A 21,897-nucleotide genomic window follows, 5' to 3' on the forward strand; every position below is an offset into this window, starting at 1 on the left:
TAATAAAACAAGTATACCAACCACTTCTACTAGTATGCCAGATATTATGCAAAGTGTGTGTATATGCTAGGTTTCAGTCTATTCCTAGATAAAATAAAAAATTTTGTGTTAGCCTAACCCACACTTTTAAGAATTAATTAAAAAATTGAAACATTCTCTCTAACCACCAACATCATTCACCTACACATAATCACTAAACACAAAGATTATCAAATACATACCACTCCATTTTCTAAAATAGGAGGGCAATTTCTTCCTTACCAATTTCTCCATCATCTCCATTATTCGAACCAACACAACTCCTTTTTTCGAAGGCCTTCACACCCACCTTGAGGCTCCTCCTCTCTTCCCAAAAACCTACCATCTTCCTTCGAACCATTGTCTCCAAAACATGGCCATTGCAGCATCAAGAAGAACCACGTAGCGCCTTCACCCTCCTCCTCCAACTTAAAATCGCACACCATCAAGCCACCGTTAGACTTCTTGTTGTGACCCATTTGAGGGTTTGTAAATTTGTCCGGCAAGTGCACTGGGTCAATTGTAGCACAACAAAGTCGTATCCACATGGATATGGTTTGATAAAATAGTAATTTGTAAGATTACTAAATATAAGTTTCAATAATAATAAGATAAGTGATGTTGATTAAGGTGATGGGATTAAACTTGGTTTTTTTCACTTAATTGCACTACCATTGATTCTTTATAAGTTATGTTCTTTATCTTAATGTTCCTGGAAGTATGCTTACTTGTAATTTTAACCTCACATTTGAGCATTAAAACCTAAGGGTGTCAGACACAAGATGTCCCTATCCAGGTGGAGGAACCCTTGCATTAAGAACAAGACTCTTTAAACCAACTAAAGTCGCATATCCATGTCTAGTATATGCCAAGCATTAGGAAATTTGATTAGATCTAAACACTAGACCATATGTCTCTACATCTAGTGCTGATGAAGTATGATGAGTGATCAAGTCATCAAATCAGTGAAAACAAATCAAATCACCATCACGTAAAATAAGAATATAATATATTAAATCAAGTCCAATCCAAACTAGGAAGAACTCAACTACTCATAGTGATGTTTACAATAAATGCAAGGAGCCACTTCTTTCCTCCCACAATCCTCTTATAAGGATATTACAATAAGTATCTAAGAACCTAGAACTGAACTACTATATGAGTACTCAAAACTAGCATACAAATGACAAAGGCATGTGTTTTTTTTTTATAGAAAATGGTGTACGGCTTCAGCTCCAGCTTTGGTGCTTGAGTTGTAGAGGTATCATTCTAGATCTTTCCAAACCGCCTTTCTTAGGACTTTCTGGGCTCAGACTATTCCAGATGTTTCCTCCTCATGAGGGTTTCCTTAACCGCCTTTGTGATGTTCAACACCATTTCTACCGCTCAACTCCATCAATCGCAATTTCCTTCATTTTACATGCAAAAATATCACAAACATATCAATTTTCACTTTTTATAACTTCTCTACTCCTTATTCTGTAATTAAAGGTAAAATGGGTTGTTTTACTAAGATTTATGATAAAATCAAGCAAGATAAGTGTCTAAATGATATGCAATTTTACTAAAACTAGAAACTTATCACCTCCCTGCACATCATCGGAGAAGACAATAGAACAAGTTCTATCCACTATGAGCTCAATCGTCGCAATTATCAGAGATTGCCGTAAGCTTTGCATGCCATCATGCATTATTTCACACAAGTTGCTTCGTGCATACTAGATTTGCAATGTGCCTTCATCTTTCATGAAAATGCAAATACCAACCATCACCACATAGCCCTTCCACAAAACGGCAATAGATCGTCATCGCCATCCTTAGCCCCTACCATCAACATGTGAGCAACTATACCAAAGCATATATGTAAACCGCGGAAGAGAAATTGGAGAGAGTAAATGGATAAATGAAATTATGGAGTTTGTTAGCACAAGTGACCTTGGCGCATGGATTTGATGAAGCAAGTGCATGAGATCATACATGGTTGATGAAGATGCATTGATGATCAAGTTAGAGATCTGCTAAATCTGGAATTGACTTGAAGATCATGGAGTTTGTACTTTGTATTTTATTCGTCGACTATATGACATAGATTAGAGGTCTTTTTGTCTTGAGTGTGTCATTTTTAATCTAAAAAGCTTTTTTAAAAAGTTAAAAGACTTACTGCATATAGTTTTGGTATGAATGTATTTAATCAATCGAATTGTTATTTAGTCGACTAATTTCACTTAAGTCAAGTGAAATCAACAAATTGTACAAACAAATTAACTTGTTGAATTCACATATGACCAAGTTATATAAGTTGGTTTTCAGAGAGATGAGACACAACTTGAGATTTCTAAGCGCGAAAAACTATAATAAAAATTTAGAAAACTCTCTTTCTAGATTACACAATGTGTAGTTGTTGATTAAAGATCCTAGTTGATCTTGGAATCACTTTTGCTTGGTTAAAGCTAGAAGAACGCGTGTTTGGTTGGCTTGGGCGAGCCTCCATTAGGTTTGGTTATTCTTGTTCTTATGTGTTATTCCTGGTGTGATTCCAGGTCTGTGAGTGGGATTCTTACAGTGTTGGGAATAAGATTCTTGTGGGATTCAAGAATCTTGATGTTTTTATTTTATTCGAAAGTGTAATCTTGGAGGAATTGTGTAAAACTTTTGATATAGTGCATTATTAGACTTAGTTTGTCTTGATAAACTAGATATAGCTTAGTTATTGAGTGAACCAATATAAAATCATTGTGTGATCCTCTTTTCCTTATCTTGTTCATCATTTAAATCTCAAGAAAATCAATTAAATCAATCTTTGTTAAGTGTGCAATTGTTTTTACGTTATCTAGTAATATAACTAACTTGGATATATTGATTGGAACCGTATCTTAGTTGAGAAAGCATGTTGTTTGAATGAGTTTCGTGCATTTCAAATTTTTGCATAATTTCCCAAAATATCAACGGATTGATTTCATATTTTAATTTGTTGAATCATATTGCATGAGCAGTTTTTAATCAGTTAAAAGTTTACAGTCTTGTAATATTTTCTTTCTGATTTCCTGGTCAGTTTGATTTAATAAAAAAGGGTTTTAAGTTTTTAAAAAGTAAACAAAGTTTTATAAAGCCTATTCAATACTTACAATTGGTATTTAGAGCAAGGTTCTTGAAAGTTATTCAATTTTGATCCTTAAACTGTTTTGAAATGGCTAAAAACAAGCTTCCTTTTGTAGAAGGTGCTTCTAGACACATGCCACCTATGTTTAGTGGTATTAACTATCAATTTTTGAAAATTAGAATGAAAATTTTGATTCAATCAATTGACCAAGGCATTTGGGATGCAATTATGAATGGACCTTACACTCCTAAACATGTTGATAACAAGCAGGTTGACAAGCCATGAAACCTATAGACAAAGGAGGAAAGAAGGCGTGTTCAATATGATTGTACAACCAAGAATATTCTCACCTCTTCATTGAACATGGATGAGTTCTTTAAAGTCTTTCAATGCAAAAGTGCAAAAGACATGTGGGATGTACTTGAAGTTACTCATGAGAGAACAAATGGTGTGAAGAGAGAAAGGAAGCATGCCTTGATCCAAGAACATGAGTTGTTCAAGATGCAACGAGGAGAATCAATAGCTGAAGTGCAAAAGAGATTCACACATATTGTCAACCATCTTATAGGCTTGGGAAAGGAGTTTGATAAAGAAGAGCTAAACATCAAAGTGTTAAAGTGTCTTGGTAGGAGTTGGTAACCTAAGGTCACGACTATCTCAGAATCAAGGGATCTATGATAATCAAGTCACATTTAAAAGATACTTATGAAAAAACATATAGTACATAATTTTTCCTTCTATATTAATAAAAAATATATAAAAAACTTATGAGATGAAAAAAATACTAAATATCAAACTAATATTTCACTATTAAGAAACATGAGAGAGTCACCTTTTTTATTTTTAAAAATGGAAGAGAATTGATTAGAAATCACAGTAGAGAAAACAAATTTGTGTTTAACTTTCTATTTTTTATTTTCAAAAACAAAAAAAAAATATGCAAAAGTAAAAATGAATACAATAAGATAATGAGAGAGAACAAGAAAAATATCTCAGCAAATTTTATTTTTCTCTATTATATTTAATTTTATATTTTATTATTTTTAACATTGAATATTATTATATTTTATAAAGGAAATAAAAATCTATCTAAAAAAATTATTTAAAGTTTGGGGTTGGCATGGCCTCCTAGAACCCTATTAAGATATGCATCTGCCTAAGCCAATTTAGTTTTATTTTCAGTTTGGGTCGACTCAGATTGACCTCGACCTAGCTAACTAAGCTTTACCTTCGATCAGAGTCAACTCCACTCAAACTTTATCAACATTAACTTAACTTACACGTAATCTGACTTGAATCCAACTTAAACGACATAATTGACTTAGTTCTAACCCAATCGTATTTATTTTGACCTAAGACCAACTCATATAGATTGTTTCATGGGTTGACCTTGACTTATGAGACTTTTGTTGTTACTTTGGCTTTGTTGACTTTTTCTTGACCTTAAGCCTTAGTCATCTTGGCTTGACCTTTTGCTTGGACTGACTTGACTTGATTGTTCAAGTCGACCGATTAAACTCGATTTTTTGAATCGCCCAACTCAACTTGATTCCTTGACCCAACTGACTCGACTCATCATTCAACCCCTTTAGTCCTTGCTGACTCGGCTCAACCTTTACATAGATCGACTTGACTTAACCTTCGACCTTAGATCGAATTAACTTGATTTCAGGCATAAGTCAACTTGACTATACATAATATCCAACTCGACTAACATCTGAATTTTTTGGTCCTATAAACTTTTTTTAGTCAAACTTTAGAACCAAACTCTATGAGTTTATCTGAATTAACTACTCTTCTTGTTACATTGTCAATTACAACAAAAATCTTAAAAAATAAGAATATTTTTATCTATGTAAAAGTACCATGTTTGTCTCTAGAGTGTCTTTAGATACCATGTATCGGTTCAAGGATGGAGATGCAACATCTTTAGTGACAAAATTTTCACTCATTGGATTAAGGCTTCATTGGGTTTTCTAAATTAATTTGATAAAAAAAAAAAAAGTAATTTTGGGTTTTGGGTTAGAAGTGAAATTGAAGATGTAGTAGCAAAGAGAAGGTTGTATTTATATGGGGTTCCGTGGTCAAAGGAGGGAATATTCGCACGTGTAATGGAGTTTGACAGTAAAAAGAAGTGAAAGAACTGCGAAAGGGTCTGCAATTCCAGCACGTTACGTATCTAACGTTCTTCCTCACTCTATCTTTTCTCATTTCTGTTAATAAGCCACGCCTCAGTCGCTTATCCTTTCACCCATTACTTTTTACCAACTTTCCCTAAATGACCAAACCTCCTTCAGGATAAACCGCACCTACCTTCATCAAAAGTACACACTAACGTAAATTATTATTATCAACTCATCTTTCTTCATTTCTTTTCTCTTTTTCAGACTACACTTTTTTTTTTCTTTAAAAAATTATCCTAATAAATCCATTTTTTCACTCAAATAGTACATTTTATTTTATTTTGCTAAATAGCATAGTGTCGAAAATATTTACATAAATAATACTCTCTTTCTTTTCAGGTTGAAAATGTTTACATGAAAAAAGTACTTCTTTCCATACCAAGATTCAATCATAATCGAATTTTAAATTGTTATTATTTTTTTAAAATCTCTTCTTCCTTCTCTTTTAAATGGAAAAGAAAATAAAATTAAAAATTTTATTCAAAGTTCATTTATTTGAAAATTATTTTTTGTCATTTTTTATGTTTGGAACATCCTCGTAATATTTAAATTGTAAGCACGATTTATCATCTTTTTATATTTGAATAACTTATATATATTTTTCGTTCTTTCTGATAGTTAATTAAAATAAAATAAAATAAGATTGCATGAATGGTAATAATTGTTTTAAAACTATTTAGGTTATGTCAGTTATGTCTGTCAAGTCAAGCTCATGTTTTACACATGTTATCATATATCAACTTTCTTCTCGATCTCGGGTTGTCCATCCTTTTGATTTTGTCTAATGAATATGTTCAATGTTCTATTTGAATTCTCAATCATTTTTTTTTTCACTTTCACTCCTATGTTGGCTTTTATTTCGATTTCCTTTCTTTGATATCCTATGTCACATCCTTCCCTTAATCTTATTCTCAAGAATATCATCTTACTTATATCATTCATCCTATGTTAGCTTTTATTTCGATTTCCTTTCTTTGATATCTCATGTCACATCATCCCTTAATCTTGTTCTCAAGAATATCATCTTACTTATATCATTCTTTCTATGTTGGCTTTTATTTCGATTTCTTTTCTTTGATATCTCATGTCACATCCTTCCCTTAATCTTGTTCTCAAGAATATCATCTTACTTATATTATTCCTTTTGATATCTTTACCTCAATACCCTCCTTCGATGTCTTGGTACCTTCAACACATACATTTATAATTTACATTGTGAGAATTCGGTTTTTGAATAGTTGAATTCTCAAGGGTGAATGTAATCATGAAATTCTCCTCTTCTTTATTTTTTTTCAAAAACTAATAAAGAATATTAAGCTAGAATTCAATTAATATGAAACCAAATTTTGATACACGAGAGAGACTAAAGACAGACTAATACTCAACATTAATTAAAGAGGAAATGTATTTATCTAAGTATTTTTTTAATTAAATAAATTAGTTATTTGTTTTTTCTTTCAAACATTTTGGAAAATTAGTCAAAATTTGATTCTCTTACAAATTAAATTCTTGACTTGGTGGTAAAATCGGAAGAGAAAATGAGAGATTTGTGGATCCAATTCCTCTTACTCATATAAAATATTAAGAACAAACATTTATCGATAAAAAAAAATTATAAAACAAGATGGGGAATTGAACTCTCTGGAAAGTAAATTTTGAACGTGAAAAATGTAAATAAGTTTAGTCTCAGAATTAAACTGTAGATGAATTTATTAGGATAGCTTTTAAAGTTGGGTTATCCTTTTAAAAAAAAACTAATTGTTTGTTCTTGTTCTTCCATCATCGCAAAATAATTTATATTTTGATAATTCACATTAAAGTATTATACAAACTACTGAAACGAAACTATATTTTTTATGAAGAATAGTAAACAAAACACTTAAAGATGTTGAATTTAATTTTTTTATTCTTCTATTATTTTTATATTACATTTTTTATCTATAAAGTTTAAATAAATAAAACTAATTTTAAGAGATTTGAGTTCATTTTCACTTGCACAAACATAATATTCTTAAATGAATTATTTCTTCCTACATTTCTAAATTTACTTTATTATTAATCAATTTTTCGCACAATAATGCATCGAGATATAAAAAGTTTAAATTGATTGATTAATATTCTTTTTAGATCGATTGTTTATCAGACTCATCGAACCATTTATATTTCTATGATGCGATGTTTCCCTTCTCAAATTAAAAGATTCTTAATTCTTTGTTTTACGTCACTCATATCAAGGGTTCTAAAATATTCACTTATTGAAAGAAGATTACCTTCATTAGGATTACTTATGGTTCTAATTCATCCACGATTCATTGGTTTCATGGTTGCAATTCATTGGCTTCAGTCATATAAATAAAGTTTGAAGAACTAACATTAATTTTTTTTCTTTTAATATACACTATTAGTTCTAATTTACTAAAACTATAAAATTAATATTAATAAAATCACTTAAACAAATAATAAAATTGACTAACTTATCATTTTTAATTATTTCTATATATTAATATTTTCTCAAAATTGTTTTGCAAAACTTTTCCTAAACTAACAAGTGAATGTTGTTTCCACACGTCACTTTCCTACGAATTCGTAGATCAACTTTAGGTTAGAATACTTTTATAAGTTTTCACACTATCTCTTATCAACAAGCACAAACACAATAATAAAACCTTAGCTTTTCTGAAACAAGTCGAAAGAGATGTGAAAAATTGATTTGATCTTGTAAAATAATATAGGTTTCGTTTTTTATTTAATAAATCTCACTAATAATTTTATGACTTTAACTTAATAATGAAAGTATATTAAAGAATATACTATTACCATTTACATCTATCTAATGAAAAGTCAAAAGTCAAATGCATAAAAACACTTAGTTAGAAGTTTTGAAAATTTTAAAAAAACTATAACCAACTAATAATTTTTAAAAGTGATTTTATTTCCTAAAATTATATAAAATGTATAGTTGTATCGTGGTAGGGGTGTTAAAGTGAGTTAATCTGACTTACATGGACTCTCTACAGATAGAGCTAAAAATGAGTCATTTCAACTCGGTTCATTTTTTTTTGTAAGTTAAAAATTTTGTAACTCAACTCAATTTTTCATAAGTTGGTGAGTTAGTGGATTGACTTTCTTAGGATTTTATTCTTGATAGGTAAAAGTTAATAAAGGATTGTTATTGGTGGGTTACAAGTTAATGTTAACTCACCTCCAACTAACTCGAACTCGTTTAATCCATAAGTTAATTGGATTCAGCTTGATCCACATTTAAAAGAAAACCTAAATTTGTTCTACCTAACCTAACTCTAACCTATAGTGAGCGAGATTGACTCATCCATTGAAATCCATTTTGACATATGTGATGATATGATAATCTTAAGAATATGACCATTCTAAAAATAGATGATGCGTTATTTGAAGTATTACTAATGTTAATGGTTAAAAGAATAATGATAACACAATATTAAAAAAGTAATAATAGTGATAATAAGTTATAATAAATATATTTTCAAAACTAAATTTAAATTATTTTTTATTTTAAAAATAAATCTTAGTGTTTCATAATTAAAAAATAGATTGAAATTAATAAATTAGAAAAAAAAGTTATATTTTAATCTAGTTTAAACAAATTGTATCTAGGAACATTTTAGATTTTTTACACAATTTGATTCAATTGAATAAAAATTTGGATGTCTAGTTCACACTTTTTGAACAATCCTAATAAAAAAGAGATTATATATATATAAACTTATTTTAGTTTAACTAATGATTTTGAGTTTGAATTTTGAAAATGAAACTCCAGAAAAAAACAAAAAGCCTTATGATTAGGAAAAAAAACTTGACAAGGTTTGTTGTTTAAACATTGACTTATTTAGTCCAATTTTATGGGAGTTTCATTAACAAAATTCAATTGTTAGTGATTGTTTGACATGAATAAAATGAGGCATTTACTAATTTTGATAGAAGGGTATGAAGAAAAAATAGAGAGGGTTTTTCTTTTTGGGAGAAAACATAATTCTCTTAACTAATTATTGATGGAGTTCAAAGTCGGCCAAACCAAAGCTAGTGTTAATAATAATGATGGGCCCTCCTCATTTCTCAAAGTTTTCAACCCAATCACGCTCGGACACCTTTTTATGGTAAAAATTTTCCTTGTTCTGCTTCACCATACTCATAGTTTTTGACACTTTGTACATGACAACAACCGTTGGTTTCGTCAATTTGTTGTGCTCACTCTAATCTACCCATTCCCAGAGTGCCCAATTGGTAACCACTGCCTTCAAAACTCTACCTTCCTTTCATGCTTCACCCACTGCAGTGGGACAAATCATGTCTTTTCCCACTGCATGCAGGCATGAAGCAATGAATGAATGTTCATGCCACTAAGCACCACATTTTCCCACACTTGTCATCTACTCATGCCTTCTTTCCACTAATTCAAACTATTTTTCTTTTCTCATCACTTTGTTTGGGATAGATGTTGAAAATCTCACGTCGAGACAGATTTATAATATATAAGTGGATATAAACTTTACTTTACAATTTGTTCTGGTAAGATTCACTAAAATTTAAATTCTTTTTTCTTTGTGATATCAGGTCATCCGAAACTTATTCTGATGAGATTTAGTATTATTGAGTCTATTATATCACCTACTTGTTTGTTGGACCTATTGCACTCCTATCAGATTACCAACTAACATCTAGTCTTATACTTAAACTGAATATATCTCGACATGACAAGAGAGTGTTAGATATCTCACATCAATCAGAGATAAAATAGATATAGAGTGAATGCAAATTTTCCCTTACAATCTGATTCTTTAAAGTTAATTAAGACTTAGTCTACTTTTTAAGAATGGATGTCTATACATGATTTACCACAACAATGAAATATGAATCAAATTCAGAAAATGAATTAATTTTCAGATTTTTTTTCTTGCATGCTAGTTAACTTTTTTCAATTTACTCAAGATGAGAGTTATACTCAGGTTTTGATTCTTGATTCCAAAAATTTGAATAGTATACCATCACAATCAGACTAGATGGTTGTAGAGGGTAAGGTACATAGCAGAAACATCTGACATAATTTGGTATCCAACACTCAAACTGAGGTCACTGGTTGAACTAAAAGATGGAGTAATTGAAAAAATGGTTTTGAATTTAAGGAAATATGTGCTGTAAAATATAATATCTAATTACCCATCTAAAGCTATACTGATTTGATGGACTCAAAGTTGTTGATCCAGACAAAGTAGCAGTGACTGGCACCATCACAAGTTGGTCCAACTCCTACTCAATCACAGGCCCTTGTAACCAAATGATAAAACTTTTGCGGGGACAAAATAGTGAATATCCACTATAGGACTTACACTTGAATCATGCCTAACATCAAACTTTTTGACAGATTGAATGATTAGTGTCAACAAAGAAAAAGGCAAAACCACCACCCCATACGTTAACCCCTTTATGTTAGGGAAGGGGAGAGGGATCAATCACCAAATACATCAACTCCTGCTCTCTGAGTACTCTTCCATACACACAACATTTTGGACTAAAATTTAATCAAACATTTAACTTAACTTAACCACATTGCTTGGTTACTCTTGTTGCTCAAGCACCATCATCAGCACCTGTGCCACTCTAAAGGTGATTAATTCAGAAATCCCATGATTAATTAGTAATGTGCCATACATGTTGGAAGAGCAGGGCTAAAGAAAAAATAGAAAAGGAAAAAGGAAAAAAAGAAAAGCAATTGGCCACATCATTGAATTGAAATCTCCCTTTAAAAGATGGCCACAACTTCACTAACAAGCTAGAAAGGCTTCATCCAACTGAAAGAAAAAAAAAATGGATGTAGAGAAAGCCTTCCACATGACTGGAGGAGTTGGCAAAACTAGTTATGCCAAGAATTCTTCACTGCAGGTTCTTTCTTTCCTTCTCTCATCTCAATCCACAATTGAATTCTTTGTGATTATAATTTATAACTCACCTGCTTTAATCTTGTTTCTGCAGAAGAAAGCCTCTGATAAGGTGAAGCACATAATCATACAAACAGTTGAGGAGCTTTACCTTGCAACAACTCCCAAGAGCATAGGCATTGCTGATTTGGGCTGTTCCTCTGGACCCAACACCCTTTCAATCATCAAAGATATCTTTCACACCATCCAAGCCATAAGCCACAAGATCATGCACCACTCCACTGAGTTCAGGGTCTACTTCAATGATCTCCCAACAAATGACTTCAATTCAATTTTCAAGGCCCTGCCAGAGTTTCACAAGTTGCTCAGGCAAGACAGGAAAAATGGCCTCCCTTCCATTTTCATGGGTGGCTACCCTGGCTCATTCTATGGAAGATTATTCCCAAACAGTTACTTGCACTTTGTCCATTCCTCCTACAGTCTTCACTGGCTTTCAAGGGTACCATCCACCTTCTCCTTCCTTTCACATGTTTTAATACGATTCTATTTAAGAAATAGTACTATCGTTTCTTAATTTTAATCCTCTTAATAGGATCATATCATGTTGTTTAACTTATACTGTTTTATTTACCCATATTTACAACTATACTGTTGTTTTCTTCACACAAGTGTTACTATGATAAGGTAATAAGTGATATGATGTGATTGATACAAGAAAGAGACAGTTATACTGTTTGGATGTCCATGTTTCATTCTTGTACCTGGGAACATATACTTTGGAGTAGTTATTGGTGGTTTGTGTCATGCAGGTTCCTCCAGCACTCTATGATGAGCACAAAACACCATTGAACAAAGGTTGTGTTTACATTTGTGAGGCAAGCCCTTCAGTGGTGTCTGAAGCATACTCTCTTCAATTCCAAGAAGATTTTTCCTTGTTCCTTCGGTCAAGATCCGAAGAACTGGTACTAGGTGGGAGAATGGTTCTCATATTTCTGGGAAGAAGGGGCCCAGAACATGTTGACAGAGGCAACTCTTTCTTTTGGGAGATTCTTTCCCGTTCATTTGCTACTCTAGTCTCACAGGTACGTTCATAGAGGACACACACACACACCAGCATCATCATTATCTCATTATCATTATTATTGTTGCTGTTATAGCTGCCAAATTGGAATTCAACATACAAGGACAAAATAAAGTTGAAAACTTGCAACTTCCCTCTTAATTACTGAACCAAATATTTGACAACTGACATGATCTTTCAATGATTTATCTCGATTGCTATATTTTGTTGTTAGTGGCTAACTTCAGCTAATCAGAATTAGCTGGCTTGACATCAGAGTCAATGAAACGATTTTGGTTGTAATTTTATTGGCGAACCTGCATTATCAAGTTGTCAGTTTTATCATAAGCTCTTTTGTCATAAAAAACAAGTTTTAAAAGTTCATGGAATATATAAAACTAGAGTTAATAATCTGTCTATAAAACTGAATATATAAAATTGTATATGAACTATTCGATAAGATAATTTAGCAAAACAGAAATACTTTTTGACCCATATGATATACTTTTGGAGTTGATTTTAAGAATCAAATTATGTAATATCATTAACATTCCACACATACCTAGGATATGTTTTTTGAGGTATATATATATATATATATATATATATATATATATATATATATATATATATATATATATATATATATATATATATATATATATATATATATATATATATATATATATATATATAATCAAGGACTTTGCTTTTGTTAAAATAGAACTGTATGGATAACTATGAATGCACTTTACTCTTTCTCTTTTCTGCTTCAAGTTCTGACCAGGTACTCAGTAAAAGGTATATATGGATAACTATGAATGAGTGAATGAGTTGTTCTGTCACCTTTTTCTTGATTTTTGGATATTGATTTTCAGGGAGAAATAGAGCAAGAAGTGTTTGATTCATATGATGTACATTTCTATGCACCATCAAAGGAAGAGATAGAAGAAGAGGTAAAGAAAGAAGGGTCATTGAAGTTGGAGAGGCTGGAGATGTTTGAAATGGAGAAAGGTGAAGATGGCAGTGAAAGCTATGGAACACAGGTTGCTGTAGCAGTTAGGGCCATTCAAGAATCAATGATCTCACACCACTTTGGAGAGAGAATCTTGGACAGTTTGTTTGAAAATTATGCAAGATTGGTAGATCAAGAAATGGCTAAGGAGGATATTAGACCAATCTCTTTTGTTCTGGTTCTCAGAAAAATATAATATTGATTCAACAAAACAAACAAAATTAATATTCTATTAAGCTTATTAATTATTTATTTTGGTTTGCAGTAATGAGACGTGTTTAAATTGCAGCCATTTACATCACTGTTATCATCATCAGTCCAATGTAAAGTCTTGGTGTTTCAGTTTCCTTCATTTATGTGTATACTTTTCCAACTGGGTGATATTTTTCAGGGTTTTTCATCATACAGTATTAATATTAATGATGAGTTTGAAAAAGCAATGTGTATATGGGACCTCCAAAAAATGAGGAACAGACATTCTTTTATAAAAAACAAATTAATTAATATAATTCTTTTAAAAGAATAATTATTTCTGACGTTGGATTCAATTTTCTTAATATATAAATGATATCAAGAAATGTTTTGATTTATCTTAAACTATTTAATATTTCAAGCACATAGCTCAACATTAATATTTTTATATATTATGTATAGTTAAAAAAATATATCAGGATAATAAAATTTTATTATTTTCTTATTATTAGACTTTACGTACTTAATAATTTAATTATAAAATTCATTATCATAACATATATATAAGATTAATCTCTCACAAAATATTGGCTATTTATATAATTTAATTTTAAAACTACAGGTCACATTGCTGTTCTTTTATATATACAAGTTCTTTGATAAAATCTACCCAACAATAAGTGTTTTGCAAATCTACTTTTAGTCTCTAATTACATCATATTTATTTACTCTATACTTTCATACAAGCTTTTCAATTTCTAATAACAGCAAATCATCCAACAGTATTTAATACATAAAATTTAACATATTTTATAAGATAAAGTGGAGTGACATTAATATAGTGATGGATTTTTCAATAAATGATGTGGAAGGTTGTCATAATTCTTATGCATTTGAGTAACAATTTTAGCAATTTTCTTAATTAGTTAAAAATACTATAGTTTAAAAAATGAAAAAAAAATGTTTATCACGCAATTAATAAAAAAGAACATTTGGTTTTCCAATTATTTACTTTCATTTGTTCATATGGTGTATGATGAACAGGTAAATGCAATAATAAATACACAACATGCTTCGTAATATAGTTTAAAAAAACAAGCCTATTTATTATCTCTTTCTATCAATAAATTGTTCGTCTTTGTAGTAAAATTTGCAAGTTTGTCTTTTATGTACACAGTATAATCTATTTTACTATTGTATTTTACAAGGTAATTTTACTGAATTTTATACATTAAGAAAATAGTTGTCTGTGTTATATTATTTCATGTAGGGTTCATATTCAGTGACACTCTTACTTTCATTAGTTGATAAATTGAGTTTTATTATAATTATATGTTTTTTATGTTTAACACTTTACATATAATGTATAAACCTAATGACTTTTACATTTCTTTATTTAATTGTACTGTATTGTATTAATAATATATGTTTAAACAATATTGGATATTGTATATTATATGCACATGTAAATATAATGCAATGTATGAACATATGTATTTTAAACACTTATTCATATTCTTGATATTTAACTTATTCTGGTAATATTGTTTTGGGAGAAATATTTATCATATCATATTTTAAGATATTAACTTGGATACGACGTTGGTTAAATCACACATTAAGGCTTTTTTTTCTTTCATTTTTTTTTTTTATTTATAAAAGCTAACATTTGTATTATTATGAAAACTGGACATTCTAACAAACTTGTCAACTCAAATTTCAACCATCATTAATGGCATGTTACCATATAAGTAGAAGGGATTTTCTAGATTCTTTCAGCAACTGTTACAACTTAAGAAAACTTTCATATTAAAGAATAAATTTTTGACATATGTTTAATTTTTATTATGAAAACAATAACTTATTACTAACATGAACATTGAGAAGTTAGGTCTTAAAAATTTCCTTGCATTTTTTTTATATATATATAAGAAGCACTAACACAAAAATTTTCATCCATGTCATTAAATCTACATTTGACATGAAATAACATACATAAATAATAAATAATATGCAGTGGTATTTTTATAAATAAATGAACAATATTTTCGAATAAATAATATTTATATCTCACTTATAAAAGTGATACTGTAAATCTGTTTTAAAATTCAAACAATGGTCTTTCTCTTTAACCTCTCCTTGCGGGAAAACGTTCCAGTGACGAAAAAAAGGTTTTCTTTATTTTTTTCGCGACGGAGCTTTCATTGTTGACCAAAAGAAGGTTTTTTCTTTTTATTTCTCGTGTGCGTTTTCTTGGGAAACAATTTTCTCTCCGGTTATTTTGCTGCATTGAGGTTAGTTTCCTACACTTTTACTTTCAGATTATGCATGATTGTTTGTAAAAAATTCACTCATAATTATGATTGAATGTTCCCTTGAATATGAGTTTTATGGTTTAGGATTTAGAATTTGTTAAAATTGTTATATTTTAAAGTCATATATATATATATATATATATATATATATATATATATATATATATATATATATTTTAAAAATTCATAGAAAATATAGTGAAATTAATATATTAGTTTATATTATATATTTTTAGTTATTTAAATTATAATTTTAGACGTAGACATTGAACGAATCTTAGTTTTCATTTGAGATTTAGTGTAAATTATTAAACTTTAATAATTTGTCTTAAATCTTGAATTGTCAAATTAGACACTTTTAAAAAATTATTTTTCATAATTTGTTTACGTGTGGACATTGTGAGTCTATACATGATAAAATTTTGGTTCAAACCATTCTGCGTTGGTCTTCGGATGCATACTTGAATGTAGTTATAACACTTTCATTTTGTTTACTTTTGTACCGCACCTAGTCGGCCTAAGCGAAGAACAGCGGACACTTGTCATCCTTTACCGACATAACTATATCGACAAAGGCTGGGAGACTGGTGTACTGCACCTAGTCGGCCTAATAGAAAGTACCATATACATGCTAAGGTACTCGGACTTAACCACTAAGAAGCGACATTGATAAAACAAGTCGAAAACAACAATAGCGACCTAAGTCGTTAAAGGGTAACCGGCTTAGGCCGACAACTTCATGAAGATAACCAGGGACTTAGCGAAAGACAGAACGCTCTAGTAAAGCTCATCAGTCACCAATAATCAAACTAAGGGCCTAGGCTAGAGCCCAGGCCCAAGCAAAGGCCCAGCCCATGACGTGGCCAGACATAATTAATAATCTATAAATACGCATGGACCCCACGAATTAAAGGTACGCATTCATTACTTCCCTAATCACCAGATTTGACTTTTTGAAGAGATTTCGCTGACTTGAGCTTCGGAGTCCCTTCTGCAGGTAACCCCTCCCTGGTCCAAGCCGACCATTCCGAGATGTTTATAAACGATACATGTCAACCAGGAAGAAGCCTATTGAAGATATAGCGGACCAGGGAAAGGTAATACTTGTGTCTGACATACTTTATTTGTTCTCTGCAGGAACAACTTTGGAGATCGATGTGAAATGTTGAGAAAATTTTTAAATTTATGATGATAGATTTTTTTATGTACGTGTTAGTGAATTATGAAAAAATGATTTTTCAAATGGGTAGGGCCTTACCTTGTCAAAATTTCAAATGTAAGAATAGTGGAGTTTGTTATCAACATTGATGACATACATCAAGATTAGGTCTAAACTGAGCTGAGCAGGCCCAAGCTTTTATTTCTATAGGCCAAAATTAATGCAAATATTTAGAATAAGTTTATTTTGGGCCTAGTAGTATATAAATATTTGGGCTTTACATTAAGCCATATTTTGGGCCTTGGGCCTATAGGTCGTAGTGTAGTTTTGGGCTTGGAAGTTCGAATTTATGTGTGTCTAAGTTAGAACAACCTACATAGGATTTTCAATTAGGCTAAGATGGGGCAAGAGAAACCCTAGTCTAGTCACTCACATGATTGGCGAGCTCTAGCTCACATTTGCACATGTTGCAATATGAGAAGCATCATGTGCCACATGGCATAGCATACTTGAAGCATGACTTGTTTTGGAGCCAATTTGGAGAGTTCAAATTTGAATTTCTCCCTCTCTTTTTTCAAGCCTTTGCACCGAATTAGTAGCCTATAAGTAAAGGCTCCCTCCTCTAATCAAATTTACTTTGAATGAGGTTTGAATTGATGCACAAATTTCTTTTCACTTTTTATCGGAGTTACTCTAGACTAATCTTCTTTTTCTAGACTACTCTAGGCTTTCTTCCTTAAGAGTTGGTCTCGCCTCTCTCAAGGAATTCTTATCACCATCGAACAAAAACTCATTCATTAGCCTCTCAACCACAAGCTTCCAAAATTCCAACTTCATTCCATGTGCTTTCCATCCATTCAAGGAGATTGAAGCTCATTTGGTTGCCATCATTTAGTATCAAGAGCAAGGTCTTCAAGACATAAGTGTTTTGTACTTTTCCTTGTTTTACATGTGTTGTTCATCACTTGTTTTACATGTTGTGATTCATTTCTACCGTTTAAATTTTTCATATATGTCTTCTTCTTATGGTCCAAACTCATTTTTTTCATCTTGAATCATTAATGTGTGTTTTAGGTTTCTTAAATCTTTATCCATATATGCTTTAGAAATTTCTTGCCTAATGGATTACGTGTGGTGGTGAACTATGATGATAAATATCAACCAATTGGAGAAGCATCCTCTTGACTTGTAGGAGTTTGTGGCTAGCAAGTAGTAAATCATATCTTGTTCTCTATAAGTTTTGAAAGCTGGTCAATTATGTCAAATACTTACAAGAATAATATGTAGGAGAGTGTATTATAGGAAACTTAACCTACATGTTGACTTCTCCAATATTTCTTCATTTATAGAAAATATGTGTATTAACTTTTGTATCATTTAAAGACTCGATTTTGTACCAAGGTAAATGAAGAATTAGCAAAAAGAGAAGTTATGTTTACAATTGGAAAATTGTGGAGGGAGTACAAATGCAAACCTGGGAATGAGTTTTATGATCCACTTGTTAACAGAAATGACCTTATCAAGAATGTTTCATAAGGTTTTAACATGGATCAATAGGCTGTTTTTGTTGATTATCCCCTCAAACCTTCTACAATGATACAAAATTGTTAATTAGTATATCTACAATAAGTTTGACTTGTGAATTTGTAAAAACTAATTTCTTTTTCATTTTGTGGGGTATGTGTAATAGAAATAGAGATATAAGAAAAAAAAAACTATTCCTCATACTACTAGTGCTATGCTTTTGTCAAGAAGGGATAATTTGATATTTTTTTATTGATATTTTGCTCTCAATTATAATATACTATGATTTTTTTACATACAATATTTTCTTTGAACATATAAAAAAATGAGACCGATATAAATATTGGATGAGTTGAAATGTGGAAGATAACTCTTAAGAGACAAAATGACACTTATGTGAATGACGAGGCTATAGAGATCGGGGCAAGTTCATTCCTTCTGTTTTTTGTCGGTATATGTTAAAAATCACATGTAATCTGCATCATAATTATTTTGATTGTCTTTTGTCTTGTGATAAACATATGGATTATAATCTTTCAAAGATCTTATCAATAATTATTTAAAATTTCTAGTATATAATTGTAGCATTGAATTATGATATTTTATATTTATGGGTGATTGTTATAACTTGGTAATGGGAGATTCTTTCTCTCTTTTGTGCCATTTTTTCAAGGAGTGGTGAGGAAAGGACATTCAATGGTTTAGTAGAAAAAAACAACCTCCAATAGTTTGTCTTCCAATAGCAAGAGAGACTGCTACTGGTTATGTTAAGTAAACCCAAACATCATTGCTAACTAGGAGGAGACTAAAGCTTTACTTGGCATAGAGAATTACATATATAATAGACCGTGGTTGCAACACTGAGTTGATTTACATAGACCTTAAAGTGATTTTTAAAATTCAGACATAGAAAATAAACTTTGTGTTTATAGATTTCACGATGCTATTAAAGTATCATGGACAAGTTATAGCATATAGCATATGTTTCTTAATCGCCTATCTAACTATCCATTTAAGCCTTTTGTCCCAATTAGAAATATAATTTATATTAAAGATCTCTACACCAATCCTTTAGGGTGTGTTCACTTGGAGGGATGGATATGGGGGAGAGTGTGAAGATGAATTTGTGTAGATTTGGATAGATGAATTTTTGTGTTTCTTTAAGTGGATTTAGAGAGTAAAGTGAGTAGATTTGGAGATAAGTTTTATAAAAGTTAGTGAGAGATTTGATTGATGTGATAGATAAAATTAATTGTAAAAATAGATAGAATTAAGAAGTTACCAAAATACCCTTGATAAAAAAAATGATTTTATAATTTGATGTTATAAAAATAATTATAATTAATTAATACAAATTAAAAAAAATATTTAAATTATATAAAATTTTAAAATAAAAAAATTATATATATAATTATATATATTATTAGTTATTATATATTAATATATTAATTATTATATTTTAAATAATATTTTAATTATTAATAATTATTATATATTATTAATTATATATATATATATATATTTATTATTATTATTTATTTTATATATAATAAATAATATATATATCTATATAATAATTAATAAAATAATAATAATGTATTGTAATTAATAATTAATCTAATAAATATATATTTATATAAAATTTAAAGAGGGTATAAATGTAAAATGATTTATTATCTTCTCAAATCTTTACAAAATGAAGAGATGAATTTTGAGAACATATTTGCAAATCAACTCTCCCTTTTCTTTTCAAATCATGCAATAAGAACATAAAAAATTTTAAAATCTGTCTTCACAAATCCTCGTCTACAATACAATGTATGCAAACAAACAGACGCTTAATGAATGTAAAATTTTAAATTAGAGAGTCATTTAGTAGAAAAAAGCTTTTTTTTCATATATTTGAATTACCTTTTACATAAATCTAATCTTTTCCATCACATCTAGTATAAGTTAATGTCTTTATAACCATAACCTATTAATGGGCCATCAATGTGTCAAATCATTTTGTGAATATAACAAATTTAACTTTTCGAAGTAATTATTGTTACTCATTCATTAACCCAACATACAATTAAAAAAAACTAAATTCAAAGACTCCAACAAGGGGAGCCAATAGAATCTTCATTTGTTTTTTAATTTGTTATATTTGTTTCAATGTCAACTAAGAAAATAAATGTAACTAGAAATATATGATTCTCTCTATAATTATTTGCAGGGAGAAAAAATAAAAGAAACTTAACTAAAGAAAAACAAATTAAGTCCATATTATAAATTTAAATAAAATATCAAATATTGTTATACGTTTAATTTTAAAAGAAATGAACAAATTTTAGAATTTATTTACTGTTTACATACGATATCGTTGTTAATATGCTTTTTGGATTTATAAATTAACACATAAATTTTTATCAACAAGGTCATTGTAGTATAGTGGTGAGTATAGTAGTCTGTATTTTTGCTTGTCATATGAATGACTTATGTTCAATCCCTAACAATGGTGATTTTGGTTTTGTTTTTCCTTCCTTGTATATTGTTTCTCTTTTCAATGTGGTTTTATCTTTGCACTCTTTCATTTTGCTCTTTAATTTTGGTTTCATTATACGCTTGTTTACCTTATCAATGTGTGTGTTGTTAGTGCACTCTTTCTTGTTTGTTTGCATACTGAAAAGTACATTATGTGCTAGGCATGCAAATACTGAGTTTGATTTTAACAATGCAAGCTATGCCAACTTCACTAGTACTGAGTGAGTGGTGTCAATTGTGAAATTCATAAGGGCATGGGTGGCTATTATTGTTGCTTTTCTTCTGGGGCGAATTTGGTTTTGTACTATTCACTTTAACACTTTGCATATGGAAGAAAATAGCAACAATAGAGAAATGAATATATGAACTGGAGGACTTGTCAAATATCATGGTTTTCATGTCACCAATTTGTAATTCTCATCCCCTCTTGCTTTATGCCATGCTAATGGAGATTGAACTGATAGAGTTTCTTGCTTTCATAACAATCTTTTGGACTATTCTACCCGCCTAAATTCCCTTCCACATGACCACTTCTGTTGTAATTCATAATATTTGAGAAAATTTATCTGAGTTCGTGTGTGTGTGTGTGCGTGTGTGTATTTGTGTGTGTGCGCGTGTGCGTGTGCGTGTGTGTGTTTTCTCCAAATATTTAATATATTTTAATATTTTTTTTATTTATTTCAACTTCTTTCTTGTAAAATACATGCATCATCTCTCTAAAATAAATCTGACAAGAGAAAGAAACAAATTCAATCTATAATGTGATTTAAATAAAATATGAATACATAATGATATTTGGTATTCACTTTTTAGAATAGAACAAAAAATTTCAAAGATATTTTTTCTCCGTGTCAAACGAAATGGTTAGTTTTGAATAATTTTCATATTTTGTT

General features: G+C 30.0%; 1 protein-coding gene across 1 annotated transcript; it reads left to right on the forward strand.

The window, feature by feature from the left end:
- The first annotated feature begins 11,050 nt into the window (after positions 1-11,050).
- LOC114171460 (putative methyltransferase TCM_000336) lies at positions 11,051-13,640 on the forward strand. Its single transcript, XM_028056471.2, has 4 exons — positions 11,051-11,217; positions 11,308-11,712; positions 12,023-12,295; positions 13,152-13,640. Exons 1-4 carry the CDS (start codon positions 11,143-11,145, stop codon positions 13,482-13,484), a joined length of 1,086 nt encoding a protein of 361 aa, XP_027912272.1. The 5' UTR covers positions 11,051-11,142; the 3' UTR covers positions 13,485-13,640.
- The last annotated feature ends 8,257 nt before the right edge of the window (positions 13,641-21,897 follow it).

Source organism: Vigna unguiculata, chromosome 2, assembly GCF_037176805.1.
Source record: "Vigna unguiculata cultivar grain cowpea cultivar isolate G323 ecotype 2 chromosome 2, ASM3717680v1, whole genome shotgun sequence".
Lineage (NCBI taxonomy): Eukaryota > Viridiplantae > Streptophyta > Magnoliopsida > Fabales > Fabaceae > Vigna > Vigna unguiculata.

What these genes read in the sequence shown, in the direction of transcription:
- LOC114171460 (XM_028056471.2), top strand. Translation starts at nt 11,143, where the DNA reads ATGGATGTAGAGAAAGCCTTCCACATGACTGGAGGAGTTGGCAAAACT. An exon ending in GTCTTCACTGGCTTTCAAGG is followed by an intron (nt 11,713 to 12,022) that starts GTACCATCCACC and finishes TGTGTCATGCAG; the next exon opens with GTTCCTCCAGCACTCTATGA. An exon ending in TTGCTACTCTAGTCTCACAG is followed by an intron (nt 12,296 to 13,151) that starts GTACGTTCATAG and finishes ATTGATTTTCAG; the next exon opens with GGAGAAATAGAGCAAGAAGT.